General features: G+C 40.9%; 1 protein-coding gene across 3 annotated transcripts in view; it reads right to left on the bottom strand.

Moving 5' to 3' along the window:
* hecw2b (HECT, C2 and WW domain containing E3 ubiquitin protein ligase 2b) overlaps nucleotides 1–14460 on the bottom strand; it is a 48175-nt gene that overhangs the window by 19120 nt on the left and 14595 nt on the right. For 2 of the 3 annotated variants that reach the window (XM_055008196.1, XM_055008197.1), the window contains exons 4-15: nucleotides 12732–12826; nucleotides 11031–11106; nucleotides 10786–10955; nucleotides 9437–9579; nucleotides 7251–7351; nucleotides 6160–6992; nucleotides 4740–4887; nucleotides 2877–3041; nucleotides 1347–1454; nucleotides 932–1082; nucleotides 329–435; nucleotides 94–218 (exon numbers count right to left, since the gene is read on the bottom strand). In XM_055008196.1, the coding sequence (XP_054864171.1) occupies nucleotides 94–218; nucleotides 329–435; nucleotides 932–1082; nucleotides 1347–1454; nucleotides 2877–3041; nucleotides 4740–4887; nucleotides 6160–6992; nucleotides 7251–7351; nucleotides 9437–9579; nucleotides 10786–10955; nucleotides 11031–11106; nucleotides 12732–12826 (2222 nt within the window). The remainder of the gene's footprint in view (nucleotides 1–93; nucleotides 219–328; nucleotides 436–931; nucleotides 1083–1346; nucleotides 1455–2876; nucleotides 3042–4739; nucleotides 4888–6159; nucleotides 6993–7250; nucleotides 7352–9436; nucleotides 9580–10785; nucleotides 10956–11030; nucleotides 11107–12731; nucleotides 12827–14460) is intronic. The other variant, XM_023268365.3, reaches the window with a different exon arrangement.

Raw genomic sequence — 14460 nt, 5'->3', positions numbered from 1 at the left:
TCCAGCAGGCCTTTCATGAATGGCTGGTTGAAAAGGAGCTTCTTAAAGCGAACAAGATGGAATAGAGAGAAGAAAAACTACTACTACCCCTACAGGGTTAGAATGCAGCACGGTGAAGAAGTCGGGGCTGGTGAGGAACTTGGCGCTGGGCGACTGAAGCAGCAGGGTGAGACGGGACCTAGAACTGGACTGAGCCACGCTGCCATCCCTACGCAGCTCTGTGACACACAAACACACAGAAGCACTGTCAAAAACATGCACAACCCAAGGCTAAAGGACATGTTTCACTATATAGACTGGAATGATATGCAGTGAAGGGGGAGGCTACCTGGGATGGAGGAGTTTGCATCAACCTCGTCCATTGGAAGCTCACTTCCCGACTGCTGCTCCTCTGGTCTGCTGTCATTGGTTATCGTCCTACGTATACTCTGGTATCTGGAGAAGTGATTATACATGCGTTAATTACCACAGTGAGCCTTAAACTAATGGGAAAAGTGGACGATTCAGTTGTTTTTAATTGTCTACCGTTCAAAAGTTTGGGGTCACTTAGAAATGTTCTTATTTTTGAAAGAAAAGCAGTTTTTTTTCAATGAAAATAACATTAAGTTAATCATAAATTCACTCTAGACATTGGTAATGTGGTAAATGACTACTGTAGCTGGAAATGTTTCATGGAATATCTCCATAGAGGTACAGAGGAACATTTCCAGCAACCATCTCTCCTGTGTTCTAATGCTACATTGTGTTAGCTAATGGTGTTGAAAGGCTCATTGATGATTAGAAAACCCTTGTGCAGTTATGTTAGCACATGGATAAAAGTGGGAGTTTTCATGGAAAACATGAAATTGTCTAGTGACCCCAAACTTCTGAACGGTGGTGTAGTTTTGGGCTGACCATCAGTGTGTGTGTGTGTGTGTGTGTGTGTTCTGACCTGCGGTTCAGCTGCTCCATCTGCTGCAAGGAGTTGGACCTCTGGAGGGTCTGTGGGGCGGGGGGAGCTGTGGGACGCTGCCATGTCGTCGTTCTGTTCACGTGGTCCACATAAAAGATGCGACCGTGGCTGTCGATGCGAGCCTCCCAGTCTGAATAGTAGACACACACACAAACACACACACAGTGCTTACTTAAGCGTCTTGAAAAATGCTACAAAAGTATTCTACATTATTAAAACTATCAATTCTGCTTATATCTACACTGTAGTGGGTCATAAATCATTCACACACAGCAAATGCTAAACAGAGATAAGTAAGGATTAAAGCTAAAGCAAGGCTTTAAATATTGTGCAATTCAGAATAGATTCCTTCTGAAATAATTTTCCACATACTGTGGGTCACACACAGACATACACTCACTAGGTGGCAGAGGCTCGTCCACTCTCTGGTAGCGGCTGATGTCATGGCGGACAGATGGAAGGGAGCGAACGGACTGGTGGCCGTTGACTTGAGCTGTGGCGCCTACATAAACAGTTACACAAAATGTGTCGTCATCAAAACTGCAAAACAAGCTTGCATCACGTCACATACAAAAGTTTGGAATCACCCAGACAATTTTATGTTTTCCACACTTTTCTCCATGTGCTAACGTAACTGCACAAGGGTTTTCTAATCATCAATGAGCCTTTCAACACCATTAGCTAACACAATGTAGCATTAGAACACAGGAGTGATGGTTGCTGGAAATGTTCCTCTGTACCCCTATGTTTTCCCCATTTTCTTACATTATTTCGCCTTTTCTGACTGAAATCTAAAATAAATGATTCATCCCTTTACATTGACTCACCAAATTCAACTCAGGTGAAGCCAGTTGGTGCTAATAGTCACACAATTAGTGAAATTAAGGTCATCTGAGTTCAGTGAATGTGTCTCAGAGATTGTAGTACAAATAAAGACACCTGTATTTGGAGGAATCCTTCATATAACTACACTGAAAACAGTAGAACAAAGTACTCTGTGTAAAGGTTGCTGAAAAGCTTCAGTCAGAGGGTGAATGCAAGAAAAAGTCTTTTACTTTACAGCAGATACACACTAAACACAATATTAAAAGTAGCAAAATAGTCTGAGATTACAATCTGTTCAGCTTCATAAAAGGAATAAAATGTGAAAAAAATTGACAAGGATGTTTAAAATTATATTATTTGACTGTAAAGTCACCTCAGATCGATTATTTGATCATTTACAAGCTGCACCACTGGACTGAAGACTGACTGATTGGAAAAAACATCGCCTGAATCTCTCTTTCTTCTTCTTTCTTTCTTTTTCTGGCTCTTCTTCTATGACTTTTTCTTCTTCTTGCTCTAGAAGCTGATTAATCATTTCCTCTATGTCTCTTGCAGCCTCCATCTCCTCTTTAAGCCTCTCCAGATGGCTCAGTTGAGTCTTTCAGTCGTGTCCTCTCTGCTGGTGTTCAGTCCCTTTAACAAACATCTGGTCTTGGATGCTGGAGATGGTTCAGCCTCTGGATTTCTTCTTCTTTTTTTAGGTCTTGAAGCTGCTTCTCCTCTCTCAGTATTGTCAGTATCTACTCCATGTTTCTTTTTTCCTCCAAATCCTCTCTTAGCTTCTGGAGGGCGCTGAGCTGAGTCTTCCAGCTGTCTTCTTTCTGTCGATGTTCGGTCTCTTGGGCCAACATCTGGTCCAACCGTCACAGACAGCGAGTCTCTAGGAGCTTCAGTAGAACTCAACTAATGGGGAGTTAGATTATTAATAGTCACTTCAGCTCCCGTGGCTAATGGCCCGTTAACAACGAGGACTCACCTGCCTCAAGGTGTGAATTGTTGTGAAACCAGATCGTCCACCAACAATAACACCTATCAGTTTTAATACGAAGCAAGCAGCAAGAGACTTTAAAACATAGATGTGAAAAAACATCCATCTCACCTGCCTCTCTCTCACCCAGCGACATCCCGCTTTCACTCTCTCTGGACCCACACACCTCCTGGTTCTGGGCGGCGCCTCCGGAGGCCTGCATGGACCGCCTCCTCCACACCTCCCATTCCTTCTCCTCCTGCCCCTCCAGCCCGTCCTCCCCTTCAGCTCTCGCTCCTGAAAGGAAGAAGTAGGTGTTATATTTTGGAATGCAACAAGGGTTCAAGTAGAAGCAGCAGAATAACAGCTAACATAACATAACAACTGATGAACAGGAAAAACAAATACTGTAGAATGATCATATTCAGACAAATCTGAAAAATACAAAACCCCAAAAAAGTGAATACACATGTAAACACCAGAACTTAGTCAGTAAGATAAGGAAAAAGTCTTTGTGTAACTTTAAAAGATGAAAAGAGACACAGCTGCAGTGGTCACTGTCCTAAAATGATGCCACAGTTACTTTTACAATCTCGCTGTGAAAAAAAAGGATGCCTTGGAGTTTTCAATGGAAAACTGAGCTTCTGTGACAGCTCACGCAGGAAGAATTTCAGCCATCTGGACTGTGCGTAAAAGTTGGTTGCTCTTTTGATGGTGACTATTTGGAATTTAATAACTGCCAATGATGTTGCGCTTACTGCCGCTCTATCTGATGACGCTTTGGCAAAAAGAAAGCTGACAAAAAACAGCTGCTCAGACCGACTGAACACTGAAACCAAAACTAGTTGACTGTGGTTAAACCAGCCGCATTAGTCCCTGAAAGAGGAGCCTCCGGAGACCAGGGGGGACCATGGCCTTCCCTGAAATCTCATTGGACACCCAAGATCTCATAGGTCAAGTTTATTCACTTAAGCTCCTATGCTGAAATTTCAGTCGATGCAACTATGGCAGGTAAAAGCAGCAATCAATGTTCAATCAATAAAGTATTTCTGATTTGGATTCTTCTGCGAGCTTTCACAGACAGTCACAGTAAACCGGCTGCAGTTAACCCTCCTGTTGTCCTCATTTACAGGCACCAAAAAATATTGTTTGCTTGTCTGAAAAAAATCCAAAAATTCAGAAAAAAAATTCCACAAATTTCTGAAAAATTGCAAAACCTTCAGGAAGAAAATTCCAATAATTCCTGAAAAGTTTTATTTAAAAAAAAATAAAAAATCCCCCAAATTTGGCAAGAAAATTCTTGAAAATATTTTCAAAAAAATGAGTAAAAATCTTCCCAAAAAATCCTAAAAATATCTAAAGTGATTCCATATATATCAGTAAAACTTCTGATATTTTCTTTAAGAACATTCACATAAAAATCAACCAAAATCCAGAAAAATTCATTGGATTTTGGTAGATTTTTATGTGAATGTTCTTAAGAAACATTCTCCACATTTTCAAACTTTAAAACGGGTCAGTTTTGACCTGCAGGACAACACGAGGGTTAAATCATTTGTTTCAGCTGAATCCTGAGCTCCATCACAGCTACATATTATTTTACTGTAAAAGTATGATCTCTTTGATCGAGTTAAAATGCAGAGGTGATGTCTGAAGTAGTTCAGTAGCTTCCTCTGAGTTGCTTAGATTTGATGGGCCTTCGCTCACCCTGTAACTTCACTATCCTGAATGATATATATTCATCATATATCCTCAGCGTTCAGTCAGTTGTCAACAGTGCAATATATTTATCGCTGCTGTTTGTTGTCATGCTTGTTCTTCTCACTGTCCTATCGGCTCCTTAGGTATATATATTTATACTTTTTATCTATTTGTCTTATTTGTACTTTGCACCACAAGAGTTGTCTTTTAATTTTGTTGTACATTGTGTTTGTATACTGACAATAAAAAGCATTCTATTCTGTTCTATTCCATACACTTTGTGGCACCACCTACCAGCTTCAGAAGAACCTGCTTCTTCTTGATCAGCTGTACTGCTGCTGGCTGGAGCAGCTGCTGCCACCGGACCATTTGCCTCACTGCTTGATGACTCTGCCCCCTCTTCCTCTGCCTTTGGAGCCATCTCTTTTCTTGTTTCTACCTCCTGATAAGGGGGAGAAGGAAAGAAAGGGGAGGACTTGAAACACACTTTCACATATAGATAAGTGCTTATATGCGGGTCAATATATAATTGCAGGACTTTTTGTATCATAGTTGACATTTTTGCTGTTTTCAGGCCTAAAATCTACATGGCTGCCTATAACCAAACACCACCTGGCATTTTTACAGAAAGATTCTTCTAAATATTATATATATACAATTGAGTAAAATTGAAATTGAAAGTTATTTCTAAAGATATTGTAGTAAACCTGCTGACTACTTTATATTAAATAAGTCAGAAAGCCTTGGAGTCTGGCCAGTCTTTTCTTCAGGAGGAAATGACATCATGTGGAGCAGGTCATGTGATCTGGAATTAACACACTTCCTGGAGAGGTGTTTTTGTAATGTGGAACTTAGTTGAAAGTGATTTCTGGGACACAGATACAATTTGTTATTTTCCATATAGATTTTGATAAATTCCCCCCAAAAAAATATCTGTCATGTTTATCTCAACTTAATAAAAAGAACACAATCAAAACTATTTTTGAATAAGCTCAATTTATTATTGTTTAGCTAATTAGAAGGTGGTTGTTATTAAATTGGGACGGTTATTAAGTTGACATTTTAGTGATATCCAGTCATTTTTTTTTTTATCAAAAACCGAGACACAAAATGACAAAAATAGACAGAAAATGAGAAAATCGACACACAAAATGTGGAGCAGGTCATGTGATCTGTAATTAACACACTTCCTTGAGTTGTTTTTGTACTGGGTAATAGAACACAATCAAAACTATTTCTGAATAAGCTCATTTTGTTATTGTTTAGCTAATTAGACGGTGGTTGTTACTGAATTTGGACAGTTATTTAGTTGACATTTTAGTGACAACCAGTCGTTTTTTTATTAATAAGTGATTGTTTCCATCATAAATAATTATGGAATTTGTAAAGACATGATCATAATGAAGATAAAAAACATTAATTTTATTTACTTTTAATAAAAATGTATGCAAGATATATCCCATGGACTTCAAAAGTCCCTCAATTATATATTAACCCAACTGCAAATTGGAACTGCAAATCATCTAAATGTAATTTGCATACCACATGTGCTTAACATTTAAAAGTCTTGTAAAACTTTTACTTTTCCCTCACAGGGTTTTCATGCACAGTCATCTCTAACACACCTCCTCTAGACATTAAAGGAGATGAAGAGACATGATAAACCTCGCTGTGCACAGGTTGTAGCTGACACACGTGAACTACAACTGCTTACCTGAATAGGTGAAAGCGGACCAAGTGAGGGATTACAGGGCAGCTCCTGGCTTGCCCTCCTCCTGCAGCTCTGCTCCTGACAGGTGCATTCCCCTCCAGACTCTCCTGTTCCAACTGCTGCACTCACCTCAGCCCCTAACGCCTCTGATGAGGTGGAGGCTGTGGACGTTTCTCCAGTGACATGTGCAGCCTCCCTGGTCTCAGCTGCACTTTCTGAAGCTGCCGCTGCACCTTCAGCACCAGCAGAAGAACCTGCTTCTGCTGTGGCCTCAGCTCCACCTTCAGCTCCAGCACCAGTGTGCCCACACGGCTCACTTTTTGAACCCTTGTTCACGTGTCGAGGCTCCGGTGATCTCTTTGATGGGTTTGTACTTTGCTGGGCCTTCATCTCTTGTGATTGCTCCCTGTGCTGCCCTGCCGTCTCCTCATCCTCATCTGAGTCTATGTGCAGCATGGTGTTGAGCCGCGTGTCTGTCGGAAAGCTGGAGCGAAGTTTGGGTGAAGGCCCCGTTAGAGGTCGGTCCCCGGGGCTCCTGGGAGCTTCGATGGCGTCCAGGTAGTCGTTGAGCGACACCTGCCGGTGGGTGTGGCTGCCCAAAGCCGCAGGAAGGAGATCCTCTTCTCTCATTTGCCTTTCCTGCCACACGCTATCACTGCCATAGTAACAAGAACCGTTAACTAACAAGGGGCCCTCACTGGAGCCAGTGGGAGAAGGTCCACATGTGACATGTGAAGATAAAGAGGGGTGAGGGAGGTCTTCATCATCAGAGGGACTCCCAGGGTCGCCATTCACTGCACTGCCCAGGATGGCTCCCACTGCGTCTGGGGACGACTCTGAGGGGAAGATGATTTATGATGAGGTTAAAGAACTCATTACTAATAAAAAACATCACACGCTATTCCATATTTTTGCTTGTTTGCAGGGGGTTCGAAGAATAATGTGACGATACCAGATTTCGCAAAGAAAGCATCAGATTGTTCACATTAAAAAGTGTGACTCTTGGCATATTTCGTCATCAGACAAATGTTGTGTTACCCATTTACTTCAGCCAAAAAAAAAAAAAAAAAAAAAAAAGATTGAAGCACACACACCCTCTTGTCCGGTGGAAGTGATGTCCACTCTGAACAGAAGCTGTCCGCTCACATGGTCCGTAGGAAGACGGCGACACAGGCTGTAGCTGACAGGCTGATCACTACAAACACACACAAAATAAAAAGGCTAATATCCTCACAAAAATCACCACGGTTGCTAAATTGGACAATTCAAAAATTGAGCAAAAATTGCAGGGAATTCTGAAAACAGCAACACATGGATACTTTACTAAGAACATGCACATACTAAACGTAAGCTTCATATTCAGTCAGACATGGGTATGTATGTACATTTACACACTCTCTCACACCTATCTAATGCATATATACTTGTCCTCAAAATTATTCATACCCTTGTTAATTGTTGTGACTTTTTTTTTTATTTTGATGATGAAATTAACGCATTTTCTCAAGTTTGTTCACGACTTAAATGTGACCAACAAGTGAAAGATTGACAACAATACATAATTCAAGAAACTTCGAAATGCCATTTTCAAAATTATTCATACCCTAGTCCAATGTCTTTCTTTAATAGTCAATAGCATAGCCTTTATTTTTTATGAAAGCTTCCTGCATGTCTCCTGTGGGATGTCAGCCCACTCTCACCTTGGCGAAAAGCCTCAAGCTGGGTCAGGTTGGTTGGTTTCCCAGCCATCACTCTGGTCTTCAATGTCAGGACTCTGACGTGGCCATTCTAGAACGTTGACATCATTGTCCTTGAACCGTTTCTTCACTACCTTGGCGGTTTGTTTTCGGATCATTGTCCTGATGGTACGTCCAGTTGTGGCTGAGCTGGAGTTTCTCAGCAGATTACTTCACGTTTTTATCGAGGATCTTGATGTAATCCTCCTTTCTCATGATTCCTTGGACCTTGACAAGATTCCCTGTGCCACCGGAAGAGAAGCATCCCCATAGTATTATGATTCCACCACCATGCTTGACTGTGGGCACATTGTTCTTCAGCTTGTATGCTTCTCCTTTCTTCCTCCAGACATATTCAGCATCCATACAGCCAAATAACTCCAACTTCATTTCATCAGACCAAAGGATGGTCGACCAAAAGCTGGGATCTTGCTTCAGATGACCTCTATCAAAGGCCAGGCAAGCCTAAACATATTTCTTCCTGAGCAGCGGTGTCTTCTGAGGCCTAAGTCCATGCAGACCTCCTCTGTCCAAGACTCGGTTGATGGTGGACCGTGACACCTTCATCCCTGCTGGTCAAGCGTTTCAAGTAGGGCCTTGGTTGTGGTCCGGGGGTTGTTGTTGAAGTCTCGGCAGATTTTCCTGGCAAGTTTAGGGGACATCTTAACAATGTTGAACCTCTTGTGTTTGCTGATTATGCTCTGGATGGTCACCACAGGGACATCATACTGCTTTGAAATGGCTTATAACTCTTTCCTTCACTGTGGGTACGCACAAAACATTGACGTAGGTTCTCACTGAGCTCCTTCTTCTTGGCCATGGTGACCAGAAATTGAGAATGGCCAGAACACTTTTTCTCTATTTATACTCTTCTGGAAAGATGATATTTTATATAAACATTTAACATCTGGCCAATAAAAAAGGTATTTAGTCCATTGTAACATCTTGAAATAACTATAGGACAAACGTTAACACATTTGGGACATTTTTGTTGACATATTGTCAGTGGTATGAATAATTCTGAACATGAGTAGAAAGATTACTTTTGGCCATATTATGCAGATGAAGTTTAGTCAACTTATATGTGGACTGGTGCATAGCAACAAGTTGACAAAAGATACACAGGAAGTACCAACATAATAGCTTTTACAAATGACGAATCTACATGTGCAGTCCTTTGTGAATTCACTGTTGTTTGCACAAGCCCCTACCACCAGACAGCCTGTGTGGAGCACTATGCACACACTCTATACAGTCATATCATGGTTCACTGGAGTTGTACTCTGTAGTAGAGCAATAGCAAATCAATGCCTGGACAATGAGCTGACTGGGGCGTATTGATTGGTATCAACAGAACTATGTTGAGTCACTGTGGGTAAATGTTGAAGGTCAAAAGTCAGTGCATCCTCTGCAAACATCCTCTCTTCCTGTCTGAGAATGAACTATACTCTAACACACTCAGCACAGCTTTGCTCTCCTTGGCCTGTTCTGCTTGTATTCACAGGTCGATGCAAGTGAGCAGGTTTGGGTCTGTTTGTACTCACTCAGCCGTTGGCCCCTCCAGAAGTCTCTGCACGGGGATGATCAGCTGACCCAGAAAGCGCTTGATGATTGGTCGGCTCTTGGCAAACTTATCCTTCACCTCGATCTCCAACACGTCAGTCATCAGAGCCACAAAGGTGTACTTCTGAAGGACGGAAACAGCAAATGTATAGGCGGAAAACTAGGATTATTTGAATGCAATATGTATTTAAAATGCTGTTCTACAGAGAAACCATTTTCTAGAGAGAGCCACAGGCGGATTGGTGGAGCTTTAGTAGTTACTTGGACAGTGCACTGGACTCCTGTGGTTAAGGAAGTTGAGCTTGAAGGCAAAACTTTTGATTTACTCATCGCCATTATTTTACAGTTCTACAACTTCATTTAGCAGACGCTTTTATCCAAAGCGACGTATATCTGAGAGTAGATACAATACAAGCAGGGATCTAATCAGGGGAAAACAAACTGGATAAGTGCCATAAAACAAGTTCAAGTGTTTTAACTGATTTCCATACATGTCTCCTGTCCGTTCTGTGAAAACAAAGCCTACAGTTCAGCAAATAGTTCATGAATTTTTGTCACAACTGTTGCTTACAGTATAGTTCATATGACCAGAACTTTAGAGATATCTCCCTAGTCTTGTAGTACAGTTATAAAGAGAAGCTTTATTTTTGTATTTCCTGTGTATTTATTTCATCTATTTCTTTTTTCAACTTCATACTTTTGGGTTTACTGTCATCTTTTAGAGTTCCTGAGTGTTCTTTTCAAAGTTTCTTCAATTCACCCTCGAAATGTTTGACTTTTTGTTGCCAGATTTGCTTTTCGTTGAAGGAGATAGCTATTTTTTTTTTAACTCTAGTTGTGGCTTAAAGTGAATCCCAGAGTATAGGTGGCGTCACCTCTTCATTGCCGTCATGTTCCGTATACCATTTAATTTAAATTTTCAGTTTTTCTTTAATTGCTGGGTCATTTAGGATGTTTGTATTCAAGCTCCAGAGAGTGGACTTAGTCTTGTTTTTAAAGCTTAGTGAGAGGTAGACAGGGTTGTGGTCTGAGAGAGTGCTGGGGCCAGTTCCACCATTATGTACTCTATGGAGATATCTGGGTATAGACATTGTGGGTAGATGAATAACATGTATGGTCTTGCCAAGTTGGGTTTATGTCCCTCCACACATCTACAATTCCTATTTGATTCATCAGATTGCTAATTCTTTTGGTATCCTGCTAACAACATCGTACACTTGGCATTAGAAGCTTTTCGTCTCTATCTCGTCCCCTACTGTCTTTATCTGTGCATTAACCCTTTTCTAACATTGTGGGGTATAAATCTGTGCAGGTGTGTGTTTGTGCTGACCTCCCCGTGCCACACAGGGTTGGTGGTGTTGGCTATAATGGAGGACCGTCTCTCCTGGCCATGATGGGTGAACTTGGGGAGGCCACTCCTCTTCCCAGGTTGGATGGACATCTTCAGATAGGGGTCAGGGTTGAAGAACATGCCCTTCTTGAGGCCCACTGCGCGGATGACTAAAAATGGGAAAAGATGATGAGCATTTATTTCATTAATACTCCACAATGACTCCACTAAATCATTCCTCTCACCTGATAGGGTGAAGCTGACAAGTTTCCGACAGTGCTCATTTCCTGATTGGTCCTCTGCTTGGCCTTCGCTGCTCACCTGATGAGAAAAGCAACCGATAGGTGAGCAGTGTTTTTAGAGTGAACCGACGTTAAATCCAAAGATAAAATACATGAGATTGATTGAAAGTTAAAATGAGGCATCAGCAAGAGAAGGTGACTGGTCCTAAGATTACATTTACTCTCTGAAACAGTTCTGAACTCTGGAATCCCATATATATCATTCTATCCACATGCCACACATGGTTCAATCAGTCAAATGGTGACAACACGGCCGGCCAGGAGCAGATGGGTCCCCCCATGTGAGCCAGGTTCTGCTCAACATTTCTTCCTGTTAAAAGGGAGTTTCTTCTTGTCACTGTCACCTTATGGCTTGCTCTAGGGGTTCCGGTTCAGGCCTTATTGGTTCTGTAAAGCACCTTGAGACAATATGAATTGTAATTGATGCTAAGTAAATAAAATTTTGTTGAACTGAACAGGGTTAACAGGCCTTTATCCAGCCCTGTTAGTAGCTTTGTTCATTTAGTGCCATAAAATACTGCATAAGCCTATTGGTGGCTTCTGTTTCTCATGGTACCATGGATGTCCAGAGAACTAGCATATATTACTGTGATAATGAAGTCATTTCTCAGGCACGTTCTGAAATGCCTCTATGATTGTGAATGACTTCATGCCTACTGATTTTTTCCATGTTTCCATGTCTGTATCTATTGCAGACCATGTCCTGGAATTTCACAAAGTTTCTAGACTCCTATATCATATGTAATGAAGAGCGCAGCACATGGAACCACTTTTTTTTCTTTCATGAGCATATTGCAGCTTTAGTGACAAAACAAGAGGCTCCAAAAATACGTTTGCCAACCATTTATGGATTTTTCAGAAAGTCGATGCACAAAACGATGAGCCCACAGACACCACAAAGCTCATCTCTAAAAGAGAATTTATCTGTGCAGACTGAGAGAGTCATCATGTCCAATCTGGCAACACATCTCAGCATGTCAATTTGTTCAAGGACTGGGACAGCAAATGTGGTAGAAAACATACCTTTGCCCTCAAATATAAACCAAACAAGTGATTGGTTTTGTAACAAGCAAACATTCCCAATCTGATTTGATGATGCAATGGTAACTGTTTAATTCATTCTTACCAACATTTCTATATGCAAACACACGCCATAATAACATTAGCTTTCAGTATGCAGATTAACAACACCAATAAATAATTAACTGAATTCCTGTGGAGAGAGTGGAAGTGGGTAAATACAATGTGCACTAAAGCACTTATCTCTGGAAGGATTTAATGTTTTATAGCCTGCAGAACGACATGCGGAAGGTGGAGCGATGTGAAAGTTTATATGGTTGAATATGACAATGTATAAACACAGTATGGTGCAGCAATTTGTTCCAGTTTAATGGCTTCTTTTCAAATCTTCCATTTGCATTCACAGAAGAAACCAAGTGAACTGTTGTGTCTAATTTCAAGAATGTCACTCGAGGCATCTAGGAAATACTGCGTTCACAAGAATGAGACATACAACCAGAAAACAAATGCCTCCGCCCCCAGACACTGAATGATTGAATGAGCAAGAAGATGAGAGACGAGGGTGGAAGAACCTACGTGAAGGAATTACTGCAGGGAACTGAGGGAGATGAAACACAAACCTACCGACACTCCAGGGTTCTTGACGGTGATACACGGCGTCGTCGCTCTTAATGCTCCACTTACACCATGATAGTATTTAAAGCAGACCTTTGTCTCAGCTGTAAAGAGAGCACACACAAAACACTTCCTTTATGGTTTGTTTTTACACATTATTTAAATGAAGATCAAATCAAATAGAGCACTCAAGGACTGGTACGAGGTTTCTACAAGATTCACCAAATAACAGATCCCATCCAAGGAATGCAATATGTTTTTCATAGTGGCTGAAGAATGAATGGGAACTAGTGGATAACTTACATTAGAGAATACTGTTGCATCAGATTAATGAGATTCATCAATCATGAATGGACACTAGCAAGTGAAGCCAAAATATCTCGATCATCCACAAGTGGATGGTTCCAGATAATAATTTTTTTCTCTTCAAATATAGTTTTTATCTTATGAAGTACTTCTTATCATGGTGATGTTTGTTCAAGTGTTAATTTTTTCAGTCAGTTTGCTTTTGATTAGTCATTCGAGTGCTGCAGGGTGTATGCCATAATAATTGAATGCTGCCCTGAATAAAAGAGTCGTCTGTTAAGAGTTCAAGGACAACAAAATGAGTTGTTCTCCACTTAGCATCACAAACTGATATTCTGAGGGATCTAAACAATGCTTGTTGGACAGTCAGACATCTAGCCTTTACTAATCACTACAGTAGGTCCTCGGTATACGACAGCCTCGACCTACATCGTTTCATGGTTACGTCTCCATCTCCCATAAATTTCTTAAGAAAGTCTTGTTCCATCATTCTGGCGTTTGGACGAATATGTCGTCATACAGCGCTATACAAGAAAGACGGCTTTGTTTACATTTGCCAGTTGTACGCCACATATGTCACATATGTGAGTTCTGACTTCTGGTGAAAAACAAAATCAAGTGCTGTAATAAACTTTTGCCCAGCCCTGATCTAGACTGCAGCGGCTAGGCTTTATGAAGTTCAAGGGATATGTGCTCACACTGGGAGGGAAGCAGGACCTTGATACCACATCTCCATCCACTGGTCACTACTGTTCAAACTGTAGTTGTAAATGACATTACCAGCACAAGGTTGCTTCATGGCAGAGTGGGAGGGAGTGGTGTATCGTCATCTATCTTTATGTGAGTCGTTAAGCTTTCAGGCTATGGGTTTATCATCCACTGTTACATCCAAGCACCAAAGGTTAAGATATCTTGAAGTTTAATACCTATTAGTATGGATCAAGCTCCAAAACCATTCAATCCTACATTTCTCACAACAGACTGATAGTAGATATCTGTCATGAGAAACCCCATACACATGAATCTTGGAAGTGATGGCTTTGGCTTGGAAGAATGATTAAATGGATATCTGATATGACAATTTTGGATAGAAAGAATATCATTGTGGATACCTGAAACGTTCTTTTTAAACCGGAAGAATTGGATTACCAAACTGGTCAAGGCAGATGGCCGCCTTCCCTGAGCTTGGTTCTGTCTGTGTTTTTTTTTTCTTCCTTATTTTTTTTTTTTTTTTTTTGTTCCTTCCCACCATCACTCATAGGGAATCTAAAGGCAACTTTTCTGTTCTCTGTTTATAATTCGCAAGGTCAGGACCTTACATTGCGAAGCGCTGTGAAAAGACACATTGCAAATCTGCAATATATAAATAAAATTGAATTGAATTATGTATATCTGCTTTACATATCCAGTCTAGGTAATAAATGTTAAAATG

The sequence above is a fragment of the Amphiprion ocellaris genome, chromosome 24 (genome assembly GCF_022539595.1).
Source record: "Amphiprion ocellaris isolate individual 3 ecotype Okinawa chromosome 24, ASM2253959v1, whole genome shotgun sequence".
In the NCBI taxonomy this organism is placed as follows: Eukaryota; Metazoa; Chordata; class Actinopteri; family Pomacentridae; genus Amphiprion; species Amphiprion ocellaris.
The sequence above is the reverse complement of the archived record's forward strand: the minus strand, read 5'-3'. Positions and strand labels throughout refer to the sequence as shown.